Source organism: Diabrotica undecimpunctata, chromosome 6 (assembly GCF_040954645.1).
Source record: "Diabrotica undecimpunctata isolate CICGRU chromosome 6, icDiaUnde3, whole genome shotgun sequence".
In the NCBI taxonomy this organism is placed as follows: Eukaryota; Metazoa; Arthropoda; class Insecta; order Coleoptera; family Chrysomelidae; genus Diabrotica; species Diabrotica undecimpunctata.
Window position 1 is genome coordinate 2541800 of NC_092808.1, and position 23429 is coordinate 2565228.

At 32.6% G+C, this 23429-nt stretch overlaps 1 protein-coding gene and 1 long non-coding RNA gene across 2 annotated transcripts in view; both read left to right on the plus strand.

The window, feature by feature from the left end:
• LOC140444707 (uncharacterized) overlaps positions 1 to 1421 on the plus strand; it is a 210201-nt gene extending 208780 nt beyond the window's left edge. Inside the window, exon 3 of the long non-coding RNA XR_011951324.1 lies at positions 1159 to 1421. This is a non-coding gene — a long non-coding RNA (uncharacterized lncRNA). The remainder of the gene's footprint in view (positions 1 to 1158) is intronic.
• A 40-nt stretch (positions 1422 to 1461) lies between these two features.
• Positions 1462 to 23429, plus strand: part of unc-13 — a 347574-nt gene continuing 325606 nt past the window's right edge. The window contains exon 1 of the mRNA XM_072534612.1: positions 1462 to 6105. Within this exon, the coding sequence (XP_072390713.1) occupies positions 1462 to 6105 (4644 nt within the window). The remainder of the gene's footprint in view (positions 6106 to 23429) is intronic.

Sequence of the window (23429 nt, forward strand, 5' to 3'; positions counted from 1 at the left end):
ATCTTGGCTGAATATGGAATCGAGTAAAAGTTATTGGGTTTTTTCTCTGGTGATAGAAGCACTAATTTTGGGGTTTTCTTGTGCAGCTTTTAGTTCAAAATTATGTTTTTTGTTTGTTTGTTACATCCATTGCTTTTTGCTTAATGATATTCAATTATATTCATATATGTACTATTCATTTTATTCTAAATAGAATTAAATATAATTATGTATATCAAAACAAAGTAAAGTTCCAAAAATAAATGAAACTGGAGCTAAAAAATTTAAAATCAGCAAAACAGAAATAAGTCTATGTTATAAACTCACAGGTAAACCAAGACTAGAACCAAAAACTGCATAAGAAAGACCTGAAATTAGTCTTACCACTAGCAGAGAAAAAACCCAATACCATTTGTTTGGTTACATGTACAGCAAAATATCAACAAACACATTAAAAAAAGAAATGAATCGCTCTAGCTTTCAGAAAAAACAATTACTTAAACAATTATATTACGAACAACAAGCCCAAACCAAAGCACTTATATAGTAGTGTATAAAAAACTTACATGTGGTGACAGTTCAAAAACTTACATCAGTCAAACTGGTAAAACCGTTAAGAATCGTTTATCAAAACACAAAAGGGCTTTCAATAATACAAAGCGAAATTCTACGTACGCACGTTCTTTTTATGACCAATTTCAAATTCGTCATATTTAAAAAATAGATCTTAACCTATCTTTATTAGATTCTAAGGAAATTATTAAAAAAAGATAAATCACTTGAGAAAGGCACTCTGCTAAAACAGTTGTAGTAAAAATCTATTGTAAGTAATTTTGTGGAAGTGTGAAAAACAAAATTTTTAGTGTTTTATTCTTATATAAAATGACGTTTCATCAAATAACTGTCGAATACATCATTTAAGTAACTATTCGATTGTTTGCTCAACTTAGAAAAATTGTTTGTTAATAAATAGAAAAAAATTCAATCTATGTAAAAGTTTTCGAGTCAATTTCTTCTGAATCTTGTTAAGAACTCATTCTACCCTGTACACGATACATTAACTAACAAATTACGAAAGAAGGACATATCTATAAAAGTATTTAACAAGCGTTAGGAATATTTTGTCGTTTACACTGTATTACACAAGCCATAAATGCTGAACGTCTTGTTTATTTTCAGATACTTCCAGGAAAACATGTCGGCGAAGATACAATGACGATAAGGACAAAATACCATTACCCGGCCCCATTGGATGTAACGACGAAGCCCTATAAAAACTAGGAATGTAAATAATCCGTATTTATCGTTTTATTCATCGTGCGGAACAATTTATGTAATGATCCAAGCATGATTCCGATCATAACAATCCTACGACATGACCTTCATCGGTTACGACGCTTTATATTTCCACAACGAACTAATACCTTTATATTTATCTATGGAATTGCGCTCTCTCGTTAAATCGAACCTGGCATGTGACCGATGGAAAATACGGAGGAAGCTTGTGGCGTCATGAGCAGCAATTCTGATCTGATGGCTCCCGCCATAGTCTCACAGAAATACGATCCAAATGTAGATTACGTAATCAACGAATACATGGAGAGGCTAGGCACTCGTTTAAATATCCTAGAGACGGAACTGAAGTACGCGTGGAGAGCCTTAGATCTCTTGTCTCAAGAGTATGTTAAAATGTGGGAGAGGTTGGAGAAATTAGAAGGTTTGCTCTATGAGCAACAAAGCGTTATATCACAGCTGCTAGATTTTTATACTTCAGGTGGGGCATCAGCTAGTCAAGTAGCTACAGCATCCTTGGAAGGAAAATTAGGCGAGTTGGAAGTGATACGAGAAATTTTAGGCAATGGTGCTGTCGAAGAAGGGTTGGAGGAGGGCTTGGATGTGACGTTGTCCCACGATCAGCAGCAAAGCATTCAGGAGCTTGAGATGGATACAGGAATTGATGAATTGCATGTACCTGACGAGGCTTTTTACAAAAGCCTTAATCAAGCCTATAGGGAAGACTTAGTGGGTGATGATTCCAGTTATAGGATAAGTCAATTAGGAATGATATGGGAAGAGAGAGAAGAAGGCAGTGAGAATGGGGAAAGAAAAGCTATAGATCCTTCAAGTCGATTGGAAGATAGGGAAGAGATCTATTCTGCCTTAGACTATAAAGATTACAGAGGAAACTCCCCTTGTGTTAGTGAACAAGACTTAGCTCAATTAACAAAAATAGATTCAATTGATCATTTAGCTATTGAAAAATTAGATGAACTAGATAGACTGAGTAACAAGTTACATCAAGATTCAGTAAATATAAAACATCTGAGAAGAAAGTTAATGGAATCTCCAATTTCTATTAATGAAATCGAAGAAGAACAAATAGACGTTAAAGAAGCCGCGGATTTGTCAAATATAGATGAAACTTTACAACAAATGTATCCCGAGGAACAATGGAGCTTTTCTAGTGGAATTAAAGACAAAAATGAATTCTTATTACTAGCAAAATCTGATCTACCCGGTCTTATATCGAACGTTTCATACTCCTCCAAGTCCAGTTCTAGATTCTCTTTATCAGATGCAGATAAAGAAGTTGCTGAAACGTTAGGGGTAGAATCTAGGAGTCCAACATCACCACGTCGACGACAAACAGAAATAAATACTTCAAGTGAACCTTTTACTACTGTAACTGGAAGACTGGCCTATAGTGCTGCTGTGCAGCATGCAGAAGAAGCCGAAGCTGCAGCAGCAGCTGCTATGGTTATACAAAATTCTAAGAACCCTTTTTATTGTATGAGTCCTGGCCTCAATTCATTACTACCCGCTACATATGAAACGGTATCTTCCTCGACGCCTAATGTATATAGTGTTAGATCTGAAAAAACTGCGTCACCTACTCTATCTATATGCAGTATCAGAACAAGGCAGGATGGATATGTAGACCAACCTGGACAGCAGAGTATTAGTAAAAGTCATAGTCCTCCGCCTCCGCCTGCACCTGACGCAACAGAAAACTTTTTAAGTATGAACAAGGCAGCTAGCTCCACAAATGTTTTTTTGGATACATCTGATGGACCGTCAATTAACCAAAATGAACGACTAAGTCCGAAACCTTCACATTCCCCCAAGTCTACTAAATCATCTCCAAGACGAAGCAAATCTCATTCTTTGGCAGCTGCGAAGTCTGATTCCGGTCTATCATCAATGAGTGGCTGGTCCAGTCTTGAAAAATCGCCAGGATCTCCAAAAAACTCTAGAGCAAATTCCTATGCTGAAGGACGGCATAGCAGTAGACTCGTCTCACCTGTACACAACCAATACGGATCAGTCCCAGGCAGTTCTAAACCATTTACGGAATCTTCGTTAGATTCTAAATTATCAAACTCTTCAAATTTTTTACCAGGAGGCCATCATCTCTCTGCCTTCACTACAGTTAAATCGCCTTCAGGCCTTGAGACAGTAGAAGGATACGGAAATTTTGTACCAGCTCCTGCTCCTGCGTCCGATATTAACGTTAGTCCAAACAAAAAGAAAGATAAATCGCCAGCTTCGACTAATGAAGAAAGAGCTTCTGGTATTTCTATGTATAGGTACGATCAACCAGCAATATATTCAGTGGCTGGCAGCAACAGAGATTCTTATACCACTGTTTACACCGGAAACACCGATTACAATTGCCAAATAAATTATCCCGACTTAATTGAGCCTTACGAAAACAACGAATTTTTCAGTTCACAAAAAAACTATTATCCCTCTCCATCGTACATGCCTTATTCAGGTCCTAGTGGGAATGTGTCTAGATATAAGTCGTCCACTGGTAGAGAGACTGAGGATTTTTCCAACCATGAAGGGTATAAAACTGCTATGTACAGAACTATGTTTCCATCTGGAAATATAACTGACGCGTTGTCATATTATCCGACATCGTCAAGGACTGACACTAATTATGGAGAGCAGGAAATTTGGATTACCTACGATCCTGATGATAGACACGAAATGTCTGAAGCTGCTTATCCCCCAAACGTAGATAGAAGTCGGCAATATGAATCTCAGCCACCTGCCTACGAAAATCAATCATCAGAGCAACAAAAACAGTGGAATCAGCGCCAAGAAATACCTTACCTAGACTTAGACCTTAGAAATAAAAATTTACCAGAATATGTAGTTCAAACGCAGCATGGCCAGAATCTGTATTATGATACTGGTGGGATTATAATGACTCAGTCAGGGTATATTACCATATCGTCTGGTACTGACACCAGACCTCACACGACTGAAAGTACCAAAAAAGTAAAGAGGTCAAATACTCTTAAATCAGCTATGAGTTCCGTTAGTCAATGGTTACCCAATCTAAACGTTACGAAAAGAAGTAGATCTCACTCGCTACCTGGGATAAAAAGAGATGCAATTAAAGTTAATTTAAATAAAAAGAAAAAGAAAAACAGCATCGTCTCGACAGTGTCTGATATTATACAAAAGGCTAAACGACGAGGTAGTCTGTCACATCAGTACTCATCGTCGTACTCAGATACTGAACATTCTGAAACAGAGTGGTCAACGGAAAAATCTAAATCTGTAGCATCAGAAGACGAAAGAAGCGAAGATACTACTAGTATCTTTTCAGAAAGTAACATAGACACTGACAGTGATTTCACGGCAAGCATAGATAACGGAAAGTCAAGAAAATTTAGTCAGCCCGTTACAGATATATTTCCTTTGCAACCTTTATTTGAAACTGATACACCAGGCAGTGATGATATGTCAGTACGAAATGCAGAAGCCGACAGCGAAGGAAATATTATAAATAATAGCACCGTTCCATTTTTGACCCGAAAAAACTCCATACACTCAGAAAATGAAGATACTAGTGGTAAAGATACAAAAATGGTAGTTGTGGTAGGAGCAGGTGCTTCTATGGAGTTTGCGGTATCTAGAGCACTGGGAAAATATAGACAAAGGCAATCAAATTCATTTTCTGAGGATCAAATATTTAATGAAGAAGACGAAATTATAATCGAAGATATAACAGAAGAAAGAGACAATCAATCTGAATCAGCGCCTCAAATAGAAAAAGTTCTTTCAGAACAAAAGTCTACAGATAGTCAGACAAGTTCGGATAATAACAAACCAACGATCATTGATAGAACTGAAGAGCCAGTCTCTGAAGATAGTCCTTCTACTATAAGTATTAAATCACATACTAACCGTTTTTTACCAAAGCAGCAGCAAAGTCTAGAAATACCTGGAAGTAGAGATGACGATGATGTAAGAAGTACTCATTCCTGGAGAAGCACTTCTAGAGTTTCTTCTAGAAGGCAAAGCACTGAAGACAGCATTGACAGTGAAGATGAATGGTATTGTTACGAGTTAAGAAAACTAGAAGAAATGGAAAGACAAAACCAGCTGGAAATTGAAATGGGTACTACTTTACACGAAGAACCTGAACCAAGCGACGAAGAGTTGGAACCAGGTGAAGAAGTCAAGGAAAGAATGAGTTTTGTTTTAAGAGAACTAAGAATGAAAGCAAAAATAGTGCAGGGTGTCCTGGACGAAAAAGAAAATAATTTACTGACGGTAAAGTCTCGCAAGAAAAAGGATAAAGACGAAAAACGATCGTCGTTTCAGCTAGACAATGCTGCTTCTTTATTCGAGAAAATAAAAAACTATCATCACGATGAAGAAGAAGAGGGGTTTATCGATAAGAAATTTGACCGTTTAGAAGTCCACAGTCCCCATGAAAAAGAAGAGCACAACTCATCCGGAAATACTTCTGGTCCAGATAGCCCCCACAGTACCGACGAATACGACGAAGCTGAAATGGCCATCAACGACGAGTTCGCTCTATGTCACGTCAATAAAGAAAAACAAGAGGAAGAAGACAAAAAACTAGAATTAAACGTTACCACACACGAGACGACGGAACAGAAAGTAGTGCCTACGATTACTTTAGAATCTTCAACGCCGGCGAAAGAGGACAAAGAGGATAAAGAGGAGAAAGAGGAGAAGGAAGACAAGGAAGGAGTTCAAATGGGGAGCAGGTGGAAGCTGTTGAAGACGCTGAAAGAAAAGAAAGCCGAAGAGAAAAGTAATCAGTGCAAATCACCAGCGCAACCCACTGTCGAAACTAATGTGAGTACAAATATATTGTTGTATTTTAGATATCTTTCAAATTACTTTTGATACTTAAACTTACAGCTATTAAGAGAAAATTGTGAGATATATTTGATAGTTTTTTAACAAGGCACATCTTGTTTGGTCTGAAATTTGTTTAGGTTTTGACTACTTGGTCCAAAAAATAACAACACGTGTTAAAAGAACAGGCCCGGATTAAGTAAATATTTTAACGACAATATACTTAGTTAAGAAATATTTATTTTTTCTTCTAAAATCTAAATTTGATGGATAATAATGGATATTTATATATTTTGTATATTTTTTGTTCTCAGTGTTGCTTTCTTACTTTACAATTTTGATAGAGAGGCTGCACAAACATATGGAATAAAATTCAGAAAAATAGTATCATCACGTCAAAGAAATAACTATCTTTTTAGTTAATCTTTAATCGGTATAATAAGACATAAGATCAGCCTATAGTGCACAATAAGCGATGGCTTTTACACCACCAACTTTGGCTTTACAAAGTTTTGAGAATTGTGCAATTAAATAATTCTTTTTTTATTTCTGTTCACATGTGTTATCGCTATTAAGATTTCCGACTATCATATAAATTTCGTCTCTATTTTCAGCTACATGTATGAGGTTGTTTAGCTGATATTATTTGTCGAGTGCCATATACTTCTTAACCACGAATACTGTTTTGCTCTTGTATCTGTTTATATTCTAGGTACGCAATATGTAGATTTCGGAACTCACTTTGAAAGTATTCTGTGAGTTTCTTATTTCTCAATGAGTTATTTTTCTGGTTTCAACATTCGAGTACCAAAGTGTAACACAATCTTGATTCTGGAATGCATGACATATAAATTACATATATATTACAGGATCCAACTTGTAAATACAATACGTTTTGTATTCCCGTTCTCCTCCACCAATCCTCCCGGTTCAAGGCATGCTCCTCTTCCAAACCTCTCGATCCCATCGCTTTTCTAATTCCTTCACTCCATGAGCTTTGAGTTCTACCTCTTTTTCTTCTTACAGGGGTTTCCATCTGTGAAGTTTTTGGAGCCAACATTCGTCAGGCATTCTCAATAGGTGTCCAAACCATTTTAAACCTCTTCTTTCTATTCTGTCAATAACCGTTTTGTAGCATCCATGTTATTCCTTATAGATTCTTTGGTCTTCTATTCCAGTCTTGCTCATTTAGTCTTTCTTCTCAAACAATCCTTTCAACTGCCAACAATCTTCTCTTCAGGTCTGCATTAATTGTCCATACATCAGAGTCATAACAAAGAACTGATTCAACCATGGTTTGCCCTATTCTTTTTTTTGTTCCTTTTGGAAATGTTGCGATCCCACCATAAGGAGTTCATACATCCTACAATTTTACGTCCCTGATTAATTCGTTGTTTAATTTCGGTTTCTCCCTAGCTGTTCTTATCAATAAGTGCACTTAAATATTTAAATTTTTCCACTTGTATAATTTGCACATCCTCGTCTTTCAACACTTCAAACCTTGCATCTGAATTGGTAACTAAATATTCTGTTTTCTTCATGCTGACTTGTAACCCCCATTTTACATATTCTCTGTATAGACGCTTTATCATAAATTCTAGATCATACAATCTTGAGCTAGGATGACTTGGTCATCCGCAAAGTTCAGGGAGAACAGTACGGCATTTCCAACGGGAATTCCCATTCCCTGGCAGTGATTTTTTCAATTTTTGGAAGGTTGCCTCAATATATAATTTAAACAGTAAGGGTGACATACTGCATCCTTGTCTTAGTCCTTTATTTACTTTTATTGGTTCTGGTAATCTATTTCCAATTTTTAGGTACGTAGTGTTATCCCTGTATACTTCTGTGACTATTCCTAAAAGGTATTGACTAATGCCTAGTTGTTGTAAAACTTGCCACAATTTAAGTCTTGGAACTGTATCATACGTTTTTTCTAGGTCGATGAAGGCTAGATGTACTTCGATACCAACCGCTATTCTTTTTTCTATTAGTTTTTGGTGTATAAACAAGTTATCAGTACAAGATCTACCAGGCGTAAGTCCACTTTGGTCTTCGCTAATTAGATGGCGTACATCATCTTGTATTTCTCCATTTATTATCTTTCCAAACAAACTCCCGAAATTAGGTACGACACTTAATCCTCTGTAGCAGTTAAAATCTTTTTGATTACCCTTTTTAAAGATGGACACTTGGTGAGCGGTTTTCCATTCAGATGGTACTTTAATTTGTTGGCAGCATTGATTAATTAGAAAAGTTATTCGTTCTATTAGTAGTGGACCTCCGGCTTTAAGTAACTCTACAGCTAACTTTACATAGAAATTAAAATATATAAAAAACGGGCTTCTTCATTTGGGGATTCTGTCTTTACCACAAATAGATTTTAATGATCCAAATTATATATAACAGAAATTATACAGGGTGAGTCATGAGGAACTTTACATACTTCTACCATATGTGGAGTCCCTCAGGGAGCATATCATGTGGCCACTAAAAAATGTCAACTCCTCTTCTTTATTAATTAACACGGTGATTTGTGTAATTGACCATTTATTTCATTTTACTGTAGTGTTTATACGGCTCATTTGATTTTTTTAACTTTTGCATGATACAGTACACTACTATCAAGCATTCCACTGGTATTAGCTAAACTAAAAAATTCCAGGACTGGCTTTGGAAAAATTAATTTAGGGATTCGTATTAAATATTACACCCTGTATATTTTTTTTTAAATGCAATAAGTGATTTTCAAACTACATAAATAGCCAATGAAAACGACATATGCGACAATGTTGTCGCACTTTTATTAAATTTTTAGTGAACGATCAAATCTTACCAAAAATAGAACAACCATAATGAAGTATCAAATTATAAGGTAATTAATTTAAACAAATGTTACAAATTTCAAACATTTTAATTGAAATGATAAACTGAGTCACTGCACAACAAACAGTAACTACTAACAATAACGAAGAACAATTTAAAAAAAAACTAAAAATATGTACATAGTTATGATAAACCCATAAATTAGAACTGGAAAAGATACAATAATGGTAACAAAATAAAAATAATTCAAAATAGATTTTCAAAATGGAACCCTGCAGCCTGAACACATTTTTGTTGCCGAATTGTTAATTGACGTATTGAATTACGGATACTCTGGGGATCGTTTCGAATAGTATTACAACAATGTATAATTCTATCAATTAATTGTTGTCGGTTATTAATATTCACTGCGTAAACTAGTTGCTTCAATCGTCCCCAAATATGGTAATCAACGGGATTGAAATCAGGGGATCTTGAAGGCCACGAAATAGAACCTGCTCGTCCTATCCACCTGTTGCCATAAACATTATTGAGATGTTGTCTCATTGCCAGTAAAAAGTGTGGGGGTGCCCCATCATGCTGAAAATACATCCCTCGGATAGCAACGTTCGCGTTGGCAAGCAAATTCGACAAAATATTTTGTAGAAAGTTCAAATAGACCTGCCCTGTTAAAGGACCATCAAAAAAGTGAAAACCTACTAATTGGTTATTTATGACAACAATCCACACGTTAACCGAAAACCTTAACTGAGAACGACGTTCTCGAATAGCATGGGGATTTCCTTCTGCCCACACATGTGAATTTCGTGAATTATTTATCCCGTCTCTGGTAAATTGGGCTTCATCTGTAAATAGTGTCCTGTATAGCGTTGGTCGATTATTGTTAATCCATCTACAAAATTCCAATCTATCAATCTCATCTCCAGCATGTAGTCGCTGAACCATTTGAATGTGATATGAGTATAGATTATTTTTTTGTAAGACTCTACTTACTTTTGATTGAGTAACATTGAGTTCTCGACTTACTTGTCTAGTGCTTATTGTAGGGTTCATAGTAACGGCGTCCATAATGTCATCTTCCTGCGCTTCATCTACATGTCGCTCTGTTGTTCCACTAGGAAAAGTGCCATTTTCTCGCAAATAATTAAAAACTGACCCAAATGTTGGATGACTGGGAGTTCGACGATTAGAAAATCTCCTGCGATATTCTCTACTAGCAGCCCTACCATTCCCATTACAGAATCCATAAACAAATATTATGTCTGCATATTCTGTGGTCGAAAACTGATGTGGCATTTTGAACGAAAGTAACAAAAGCTCTACCAAAACTAACACAATGTACTTAACGTAGATATGACAGAAGAAATATGTATTCTTGTACACATAAATAACAATTGATAATGACAATAATGACAATGGGTATAAAATATCAAGAAACGTCAAACGGTCAACGCCAACCTTCATTTTAAACGTTTTTAGATTTATTTTTATTTAGTACAGTTGATGCAATGTATTATTATTTGACATACAATTTTAATCATTTACAATCAACAAAAACTAACACATGCAAGAGGTTTGACTTTTTAATCAATTTAATTTATTATTTATCGAAAATAATGCCCCAATACGATCTATGAGTAAAAATTTAAAATTTAAAAACAATTGTGACAAATACAAACAAATACAAAGTGACAGTAAAGATGTTAATTTTCTACGTATTAGATTATGTTGTAGGAACTCATTTTAATTAAAATGTTTGAAATTTATAACATTTGTTTAAATTAATTACCTTATAATTTGATACTTCATTATGGTTGTTCTATTTTTGATAAGATTTGATCGTTCACTAAAAATTTAATAAAAGTGCGACAACATTGTCGCATATGTCGTTTTCATTGGCTATTTATGTAGTTTAAAAATCACTTATTGCATTTTAAAAAAAATTATACAGGGTGTAATATTTAATACGAATCCCTAAATTAATTTTTCCAAAGCCAGTCCTGGAATTTTTAAGTTTAGCTAATACCAGTCGAATGCTTGATAGTAGTGTACTGTATCAGGCAAAAATTAAAAAAATCAAAGGAGCCGTATAAACACTACAGTAAAATGAAATAAATGGTTAATTACACAAATCACCCTGTTAATTAATAAAGAAGAGGAGTTGACATTTTTTAGTGGCCACATGATATGCTCTCTGAGGGACTCTACATATGGTAGAAGTATGTAAAGTTCCTCATGACTCACCCTGTATATAGAGTACATGTATTCCAAAGACCCTTTGACTTGTTTGTTGATGAGAGATAGTCAATAAACCAATGGGCTGCGGTACAACCAGTGTGAAACTGGGTGCTTTAAGAGAGCAAATAGAGAGCTTTTAGAAAAATATATCTACAAAATTTTATGCTTAAAATAACTTAATTCAAATTTTAATTCTACTTTCTACATGTATTGGTTTATTTAATCAATCAACACAGCAATTTCTTTCGAGAAGTTTTAATTGTAAAACTTAATACCGAATCCGTTGTATAAACTACGAACTCCCACTATTTGTTCCTCACAGATGCATCGAAGCGACACGCTAGTAACCTCTGTGTAATTTAACAAACCGAATGATAAATGATTCCTCGGATTTCGAAATGGATATACGAAACTTTCAGATTTTAGACCTTATTGTTGAGGCCTTTACCCGCGTCTACCGATGTACAGATGATATTGACGCTTATGAGATATTCATGTCTTGCCGAGTTTGTATTGATGAAGATTTATCGATATCAGAAGTTATTGTCGTACGGTGAAGACTTTTCTATCTACATAAATATTAGAGAAAAGTTTTTATCTGAGATATACAAACATCGTAGATTTTCATTTTTCATCAGAAGTTATTGCTTCAGAAAATAGTTCTTTTTGGTATAGTTTTTGTTTCAGTTTGTCTAAATTTTGACAGAGATAAATTAGCATGGCAGGACTGTTCATTTATCGCACCCTCAGTGCAAGACTGCAGTAAGTCAGAATAAGTAAGTTTCGAGATAAAGATGATTTTGTTTATTTTCGTGCTAATATCGGTGAAATAAGACACAAGTTTGAAGAAAAATTAACATTTAATTATTATTTTGCATGCTTTTTAGCCTATATTAGATTAACGAAAAATAAAAATTTAAATAAAATAATATTAATGCTAAAAAAATTAGGAATTTTAAAGTTACAACACTTTTGCACAGAAAAAATTGTAAAAAGTGTAGACACACTTTCTGTTAGTTGTTGTCCTCTTCTTGATCATCTTGGGCCAAAATATTTTCATAAAAACTATGGTAAGCTTCTGGTATCATACTCGAATGGCATAAGTATACCAAATCTTTCTTTTTGGCCATTTGAATTTTTGGCTGTTCTTTGTAGGCAGGTTTAAGTAGCACTTCTCGTATATTATGTGTAGTCCGCGATGATTTTTTTAGATTAAAAGAATTCCATAGTTCGTCATCATAGTTGTACTTAAAGAAAATTATGTGCGGACTATCTTTTCTACATTGCAGAATTTTTATATCTGTCCACTTCACATTTTTTTTATTTTGATCAATTTTATAATTGTTTGCCAACAGAAAGGAAACATGTTTAAAATCAATGAAGTCCTTTGTTTCCATTTCTCGAACTATGTAGGGTGAACCACTTTTTTTGCTACATTTCACTACAGTTTCCCATTCAGTAGGAACATAAATTGGACCGCTCTTCAGCAGTATCTTTGTTTGAATACGTTATCAAATAATGTGAAATTATACACATTTAAACGTCGCTTATAATAAAACATTGATACATCTCCGCATGGCTTCTGTAATACAGCTTGAAGATCGTAATCGCAAACGGAATATTGATTTACATCATTAGCTAATTCTAGATCTTGTTTCTTTGATTCGCGTGCTTGATTTTTGTTTTTAATATGCAAGTCGTAGTTGTCCTGCAATGATTTTCTCTGCTCTTCATTAGAGTTTTTATACACTTCACACTCTGAACATTGATCTTTTTTAGGTCTCCAGAACCCAAGAATCTGGAGACCTAATGATCTTTTTATGAGCCACATGCTTCCCTCTTCGATCATCTTCGAAGATACCAGCATCATCAGTTTTCTTCCATGTGGTGTAAATGTATCGATCACTCACTCCCAAAGTATTGAGAAAAAACGTCTTGCATACTTGAGTGTCCTTGTCATTAATCCTAAATTTATATTGCAAGTTATGTTTGCGATTGCTTCCAGGTGTTTTATTTTGATACTTAGGTCTAACTTCATTGGTGTGTCGTGATATAAAGTCTGTAAATTTATGTTACCCAGGTCCCAAAATTTTCGATGAATATGCGTTCTTATATCCACAGAATTTTCAAAACATTTTAAACGACAAGTTTGAGATTCTTTCATCTGTCGAGCATGCATGATTGTACCTTTATTTGACTTGTAGGACTTACCAGAGTTGCGAAGTTTCTTGACCTTATTTCGTCTCCATTCTTCAGGATTTGCACTTCGTTTTCTCGCACAAGATACACTGTAACTGTCACTTTCACGGTCACTATCTTCAGTAGCTTCGATTGGTGTTTCCATTAATGCAGCGTCATAGGTTGGAATTCTGTTCTGAATATGGGAGATCTTGCATAGAATCATCATTGGAAAAGTCGTTTTCTGCATCAACCTGTTTCCCGTCTACAACGTTGTCAACACCATTGTATCTCTGTTGAATCCCTATTTCACTGGTCAAAATGTCCTCTTCCATATATTCAGTAGCTTCGTTTTTTGTTTCCATTAATGTAGCGTCATAAGTTGGAATTGGTTCTGGGAGATCTCTCTTTAAGTCCTCTCTCGGTATTTCAACGTTCGTTAAAATTTGAACTTGATCACCGATAGCAGTTAATGAAGTACCATTGATAGCATTTGAAAATAATAATGATTTTAAAGTTAAAACAAACAATAATTGAGTAAGAAACGGAAGAATAGAATATAATGACCACGCATTGAAAAAACAGGTAGACATGGCTACACCGAAAGAAGAAGAAAAAGAAGAAGTTGAAATAATCTCTGTAAATAAGTAGTAATATTGTTATCGTGCTGTTTCGAATATAAAATTATTTTGATAAATAAACTTTAGTATTATTGTTTCTCTAATACATTGTGTCTATGTACTTTTAATCATTTAGCTTAAATCAGAAGTATTTGTTTGAACGCCCCTATTTCGTTCAGTTTACACTAGTCGTAGAAATTCTCACCATTGAATTTGAAAACAAGAGTAGATAAATAGATTATAATACAACGATTTATTTAAATTCAACTTACTCTGCATGTCGTTGCTATCCTCACTTGTCTGCACACACAGGGATAAAATCCTCAATGTTCTGGAACTATTAAATTTTGACATTTTCGAAATCGTTAATTCTGCATCTATCACTTGCAAGGGCTAATAACAGATTATATTAAAAACTACACTACTAAAATGTACCTACCCGTACTTCTTCCCTGAGAACTCGTTTCTAATGAGTTAATAGGGTAGGTAAAGAGAAAGTAATCTACAACAACGATAGGAATAGTACTAAACATTACATTTAATGTATTCACAGAAATCACCTGACAGATAAAGGGAAAGTAATTCACGGGGTTTAGTATATACGTTTAATAAATTCCAATAAATCATCGGGTAAGTAAAGAAAAAATAATCCCCAACAGCAATCGTGGTTTAGTATGGTAATAAACTTTACATTTAATAGAGTCCTTGAAATCAGATAGCTACCTAGAATAAATAGGTATTATACCTAATAAAACGGCTTATTGTTAGCGGCAATTTAATATTTTTATTTCTGCACATGTTTCTGATAGCCACAAATCCTTTGCTTTGTAATGACAATGTCATAACAAGGTAGAAACATTATTTGTAAAACTTTGAGTATTTTTATTTAAATTCAAAACAAAAGGACTATAATAAAAATATGCAAATCAGGTTACCTTGAGTAAAGTGATTAACAAAAGGATTGGAATTCACTACCTTAGTAAAAGTTGGGAATTACGTGGGGACAATAATATGATGACAATCGCCCCGGAAGGTTATGTGAAGATTTAATATAGTTTGGGATTTAGTTTTTATAGAACAAGTTTTCTGAGAATAGATATTTTTAACCTGTCAGTATTGTTAATACACAAGTTTTAAGATAACTGTTTTTCCTTTCATAAAAAAAATACTATTTGGCTGTAAATAATTAGTGTTAATTTATGTGTTTTTAATCCAATCTAATATATAAATGGTCAAACGACATCGCAAACATTTTATGGAAAATATAATGACACATAAAGGAAATAAAACTTACATGAATAGATTGGTCTCGTTAATCTTTGTTTATTGTCTCGACCGTTAATAGATTACGTAGACACACTGTATATTAATATTAAACACCACAGATATACATATTAAAATAACAAATATGACAAATATCTCACTTTTTTCGTGCTTTTCATTGCTTGTTATCGAAACCATTGCAATGTTCCGTGCAAAACTGTTGTAACTCTGTTACATTAGAGTTACAACAGTTTTGCACGGAACTTATGTACAAAAACGCAAAATAGTTAAACTGTTGTTGTTGTAATATTTAGCCGGTTAAGCATTTGAAAGTTACTAAAGTTTTACAGAGGACAGATATGCATATTTACAATCGAATTCCATGATTACTTCATTTTCATAAAATTTTGAGTTACTGCAGTCTTGCACTGAGGGTGCGTTATGACTTAATGGATAATTCTTTATTAGTTTTTCATGTAGTGCAATTAACTGCTGCATAACTATGCATTATTAGTTATTGACTCTACACTATTAAGAGATGATTAGCGTCAAATTGCCCTCCTAAAAAAAGTGTTTAAAAAAAAGGAGCAGTAGTTTTTCCAAATTTTATGCTTACTATGGCAGATACTGGAAAAAATCGTAAGTAATATTAAGAATTGCTAAGTAAAACTACAGCATCTACGGATGTTATACTTATGCGGTGTTTTTTCTTAGCATAATGTTAAAGAAAACAGATTTAAACAATAAAATAAGTTTTTAAATAATTTATTAAAACTACATATTTAGTATAAAACCATATTTATTAGACCGGATAAACCCTAACAAACAAAATTTAATACAAAAGAGAAAAAATTAAATATAGAAAGAAATTATCTTGAAGTTAAATATGTCAATAGCAATTAAAGTAAACTGGATACCCAAGCTTAATCAAGCCATTCAAAGCGATGCTGGGAATATTTATATTCTACTATACATCAACAATTTACCCATATAAATTACCATCATTCTTGTACTTATTGCGTCGAGTAAGGACGATAAATATATATATATATATATATATATATATATATATATATATATATATATATATATATATATATATATATATATATATATATATATTATTGTGATATTTAAAGTCTTGGTGCGCCAAGCAATAATTAGCTAATTAATTTTTTTGATTAATTAAAATTATTTAAATGATATGATTATGACTCTATCACAATTTTTAATTCTTTTATCTCAGGGTTAAATTCGTGCTTCAATATCTATGCTATTACATGTGAAAGGTAAGGTCCAGAGAATACCGGAATAATAAAAAACACATATGATCTAACACTATATATTGAAATAAAAATAATGAAATAATTCACACTCAAAAGTTTTCAATAAACAAATCTCATATAAGGATTCTCAAAATTTTGTTCTCCGTACGTGAACAATCAAAATTTATGGTACAAACAATATTAATTGAAAACTCAAAATCCCAAACTATTCTAACTCTCCTAATCAAAATATTTATATCCTTTCTAAATTACGAGTAAAAATTGTGTTATCAATAAAAGAAAAAAAAACTGCAGAAAACAAAAATATCTCTCTCTGATGATGAGTGGTCCAAATCCTTGTTCCTTGTAGACTGTATTATCTCCTCTCAACCGCTCCCTATGTAATCAGCAATCTTACAACAGATTGTTGCAAGTATATCGTCCTTAATGATCTCCTTCAAAAGCAAAAATCATTCAAATTATGATAGCCTTTCTCCTCTCGATAAACTGAATCTCTCGTTGGCCCGAGTGAAAAATGACTCTTGGAATATCTTCTCTTTACGATAAACTGAATCTCTCGTTGGCCTGAACAGTGACTCTTGGAATATAAGTAGGAAAATATGACTTACAATATTTTGCTGCTTCAGCTTCTGTCAGATACACTAACTCCACAAAAACTCACTAACATTCAACACTACTGCTTGCTACTTCTTTGGAACCACCAGAGAACAATCACTGTTCCTCTTACAGACTTGGAAAATCAACTGATCCTCTCTTCTCTCTCCTCAATCTCGCTAAACTTTTTCCTACATACTTATCCCGCCTTTTTCAATCTCCGCCAATCAAAACTCGTCACAATTCCCCCATTTTTTCATTTCGATAACAAACAAATTTTTACCTATACTTATAAATTTCCTAAAACTTATTTACAAATAATATTTTTCTATAATTCTTAAAAACTAACAAAAACCACTTTCTATAATCCCTTCTATTGTCTTTAATCACTGCATTAATGTATTTTGAAAAACCCCGTTCAATTGTCTGTGGCTTTCACTTAAACTTATGCGGGTCACTCAAGTATAACAAAGAAATAATTTATGCAAAGCTTACACTATGTTTAGTACAGGAAATCCAAGGATTTAATAACTTTCCTTCTCCGAAATGTTTGTTGGATATTATCCTACTTATCTGAATTATTTTAATGTTTTTGAACTTTGAAATATTTTTAAACAAACCAATATTTTTCTCGATTTTACATATCATAACAATATATATATATATATATATATATATATATATATATATATATATATATATATATATATATATATATATATATATATACAGGGTGGTCCTTAAGTAATTGTACAAACAGAAACCGTAGATTCTACACTGTAAAATATTACGATTTAAGCCAACTTGCTGTAATAGAATGTTGATATTAAGAAAGATACAGGGTGTTAAAGTGGAAATTTAAAATTTTATTTTTCGCTATAACTTTTACATTTGTAAATATTTATGGACAAAAATTTACTGTTGGATGCTTTTGAGTAGGATAAATTATAATTTTATACTAACTTTAATGTAACTAATAGAGGGCGCCACATATGCCACATGTGTGGCATAAATTTCCGCTTAACTTTTTTGCTCTTTAAGTTAGCTCTATTTGTGTTAAAAAATATTAAAGATACATTATTTTTACAAAGAAAAGGTATACTTGTTAGTAACCTGAAAATTCAACCGTTTTCGAGATAAATGCATTTTATAAGTCAGCTGCACAATAATTCTTAGTTTGATATTTGTGCGGTAAAGCACTGAATACCTGTAGATACGCATAATTCATAGTTTATTCTTATTAAAACAACTTAAAGATGATAATGTAACATCACAAAATGCTTTGTTATGGGTGCTAAATGTCTTATTGGAGAAAAGATATTTCATCTTCTTCTTTAGGTGCCGTGTCCGTATTCAGACGTCATCATGTTTACAATTTCCCTTTGCTATCGCTTCAAAGTTTCGCTACAAGTTTCTATAAAGGCGTTGTATTACTTTTTCTCTATTGTAAAATGCTAAAAACCCAAAATATGTGGTTTATGCAAGATGGTACACCACCACATTCTAGAGAGAAGATGGTTAGAATATACTTAAATACAACTTTTCTGAACGTTGGATTGGTCATGGTAGTCATATTCCTTGGCAATGTGGTGAAATTATGACATGATTATTTAATTCATAAAAAAATCCGAAAAAATACTTATTGTTCATTACGTAAATTATTTACCCATTTTTATTAGGACAAATAGAAACTAGGGCACAGGTATTGAATAACACATACGTGTCCTTTTTCATAATACTTTTCCTACAAAGATAACCTGAAAGACTCAGCATTTTTACAAAAACATCATCGATGCCCTAATAACCGATATTGTTATAAATATAGTAAACACACAGGCAATTTAGTTCAGCATAATATTAGTTCGTTAGTAAATCATAATAGGCCATTTGTTCGAGATGTAATTATAGTTACTCGTAAGCTGTAACGTAATCATATAAATAAGTAATGACATCTTCTGCGACAAATAAGATGTGGTTCTATAATATAGCATAAGATTTGGATATGTATCCAAAATAGGATATTCATCCATTATACATTATAGCCACCACGTAACCCCGAATTTAATCCGCTTGATTTTGGTGTATGGGGCGCATTAAAACAACGTGTCTATAAGAATCTCATAAACATTCGCAACCAACTATGGTAAGAAATAAATACTGCAGCAGTTTCTTTAGAACCAATGACACTATTTAATATGAGACGATCTTTTATGGAATATATTGACAAATGAATTAAAGAAAATGGTGGACATATCGAACACTAACTTTAAAAAAAAGTTATTTTATTTAGTTTAACTATTTCTTAATTTGATTTGTAAACAAAATGTTTTGATTATGACTTTAATTTAACATAAAACGTAAAATGTTAGATGTAAAATCCTATTATTCTGTTATTTTGTCAAATCCTATTATTAATTATCCTGCTGATATATTTATTTTATTTAATATTTCCTTAACTATTAACTTTAGTTAAAGGTATTTTATACCAAAATTCAGAAGTATTAATGTTTTTGTCTATTTTTTCTTCGTTGCCTGGAGTAATTGCCTTAGATCAGAATTATGCAGCTGATTTTTAAAATGAGATTATCTCGAAAACTGTTGAGTTTTGAAGTTTTTAACAGGTATACCTTTTTTTGTTAAAATAATGTATCTTTAATATTTTTTATCCCAAATACAGGTAACTTAAAGAGCAAAAAAGTTAAGTGCAAATTTATACCACATATGTGGTATAAGTGGCGCCCTCTATCAGTTACATTAAAGTGTGCATCAAGTTATAATTTCTTATATTTAAAAGTACCCAGTTGTAAATTTTTATGCATAAATGTTTACAAACATGAAAGTTATAGCGAAAAATAAAATTTTAATTTTGCACTTTAACACCCTGTATCTTTCTTAATATCAACATTTTATTAAAGCAATTTGGCTTAAATCGTAATATTTTAAAGTGTAGACTCTACTGTTTATTTTTGTACAATTACTTAAGGACCACCCTGTATATAGTCGGTGCGTTTTGATTTAGTTTAAGTCTTCTTACAAACTCTCTCTGATGACGGGTAGACCCAGAAACATGTGTTAGGTAGTGGTAAGTGGTTCTTCGTATAGAAATTATCTCATTAATCCTTATCTTCCTCAAGAATTTGCCAAAATTGTAATTTATTTGAAGGCATGATTTTGAGATTTTTAACAAGGGTTTCTTTTTTATTTTTTGATATTCCACATGCAGATGGTAAATACCTGAGGCTGGGAAGTTTTTTATTTAAAACTTTATTTTGAAGAAAAATCATTCCAAACATACTATCGGAGTTATTTGTTAAGTTGTACTTTAGAGAAAGTGATCCCCTGTTGGCAACAATTTCTCCTTTTTTCGCCAAGTAAGGAAGAGGCTCTATTTTTTTAATTTTTGCTTGAAACGCGAAATCTTGCCTATTGTTCATTTTTGCGACGACTTTATTGTAAGATAGTTCATTCGATTACATTATATTAATTGAAATTAATTAGATTAATACATAATTATATAATTACATTATAATAATTATTTTGATTTAAAATTTAAAATGCTAATTGATGTGTTATTTAATTTCATAAATATCCTCTTTTCCAAAAAAATCTAAATTGTTGAATAAAAATTATCCAGATCAAAAAACTAAATGGTTTATTAATACTTTAAGCATTACTGTACCTTTATCATTATTAAACTTAGAAAACAATACAGGAAAGCTATCACAAACAATGTTTCTAAAAAATTCTGGTAGTTCCCAACAAGCTATGTGGAAAATTATTAAATGGTAACAGACATAAAAACGATATCACTGGCAATTCTAAACTTGGGCAAATAGTTTTAATAACTACTTCTGGGCGACTACTGAAGGAGTATTAAATAAACCTAGGGGAGTGTCTGCTAACTCTTAATGACTATTTGAAGTTTTCAGCCAGTGGACTTGATGTTGACTTAGCTATTTCAGAAATGAAAAATAGTAACAGCAAAGATCCTGATGTATTTAACACAATACTCATTAAAACCATTAAAATATAATTGTCCAGCCTCTAACAACTTTAATAAATCCATGAAGATCTTGTAATACTTATTTCTAAGTTTTTAAATCTGCGAAGGTAGCAATATTCTTTGATTATAGGGAGCTTAAAGGGGGAGCTAAATAATTACTGGGCTTAGAGATAGAGTTTTCAAAAAAATTGAAACGTTTTCGAACGGCTACTCGCGGTTTGGTTGGAAAGCAAGGTCGTGAATAAGGATTTCTTGGGATGGACTGCTTCTCACCACACACACATGGAATTAAGCGAAACTTTTCCGGTTTTTCAAGAAATCACGAAAACGAACCTTCGTTTAGTCGCCCCATTGCTCTACTTCTAGACGGCTACCGATGCCCATCTTCCTCGTGTCAAAATAGTACATTCTAGTATCAGATTTAACTCGCGGCCAATCAGATCTCTCTTCTAAATTAGTCCTTATAGCACTCGGTATTCAAATTTTTTGTGAGAACTGATTTCAATTAAAACATAATTAAGTCCAGGGCAAATTCGGCAATTACGCCATGATTCGGTAAAAACATTGAGAAGTAAACAGTGTTAGGTCGCTGTCACGCAATCAAACAGGGGCGTATCAAATAAATTTTTATATATTCAATATTTAAAGCAGAAAAATATGCTACATGTTTAAGAATAAAGGATCTATTGATGATCACACACATTATCGACATATATCTTTGTTGCCAATCTTTTTAAAAGTTTATAAACGAATTTGAAAAAATCAAATAAATCTTAATTTTGAAAATATTTGCCGTATGCTTATCTACATCGAATAAATAAGAAAGGAATAATAAATCAACAACTGAATAAGTTTTCATAGTAGGACAGACTCTTGAGAAAACCTTAGAATTTGACGTCTACACACACCATATTATATTCGTGGACTTGATAGCCTATGACTCAACAAATAGATTGAGTCCAGAATCCAGGACGATACCTCAAGGTTCTTCAGCTGCAAAAATAGATTAAGACAAGGTGATAGACTATCCCTGCTTTTTTTAAGCTTGCTATGGAAAAGGTTATTCGTGAGTCCCAGATTAATACGAGTGGTACAATATTGAACAAACATGGATATGCAGACATCATTGACATAATCGCTCAATCCAGGGAATCTTTGACAGGGGCTTTTCGTCAGTGTGTCTGTACTAAAAATGATACTAAAAATAAATGCCCAAAAAATGAATTATATGTGCGTCTTCAAGTCTGGTAATCAGACACCTAAACTAATAGTTGACGATATAAAGATAGAAGATGTAAACTCCTACCTATACTGAGTATAATAAATTTATTTTAAATCGGTTTTCAAAAGCTTTGTTATTTCGGATTTGAAAAATTTTAATTTAAAATTCATTTCCCATTTGCAGCATATAAACTTTGAATATTTTAAACATAAAGCCGGTGATATTTTAGATTGTTATTTTATTTCGGTGACGCCCAAAATGAAATTAAAAAAGTATAAGCGTCACCTGAAAATCTCGTCTCATTAAAATTTATAATGACATCGTCGTCCAAAAATTGTATAAATATCACGGTGAGCGAGAGAAGAGTAAAGCGACGGAGAGACTTTGCGTTAATTGCTTTATTCTAGAAATTAACGATAATAAGGGTTGGTCTTAGGATTAACATAAAGAAAATGGTTTTTGTTGAGGCCTAAATAAAACGTAGATTGTGGTTTTATTGCTTCTTTGGGGCTCGTTTTAAACCAACAATTTTTTAAGACAGAACTTTGATATCATACTAATATGGCAATATTAAAATAAAATGTAAACAAAAGAACAAAAATTCATTCTATGACTTCTATCTTTATTTAGATTAAATTTTTTATAAACTTTAAGAACAACAAATCAATGTTCTGGCCCCCAAATTTGTCTTACCACCACTTAAATTAAAACTAAAAAATTCTTTAGTTCGGTCTAACTATTCGAGAAGTCCAAAAACAGTTAGAATTGTGCTGCATCTGACTTCCATTTTTATTTTCCTAACGTTTCGAGTCTTTTATAAGAAAATTATATGTATATATAGACACACGCATATATATATAAATTGTGTTTACTTACAATTATTTTCAAGAGCTGCTAAAAAATACAAAATATCTTACAAAGTGGAACTAGAAACAAAAAAATATAGTAACTCACCAAATAAAATTAGTTTTGTTAATAAATTGCTGCTGAACATATTTCAAAAAAACTATTCTAAAAATTTTCTTATCAAATAAATGTTTTTTAAATTATGTAATATAATTTGGAAAAACTTTTTTAACACAAAAACAATT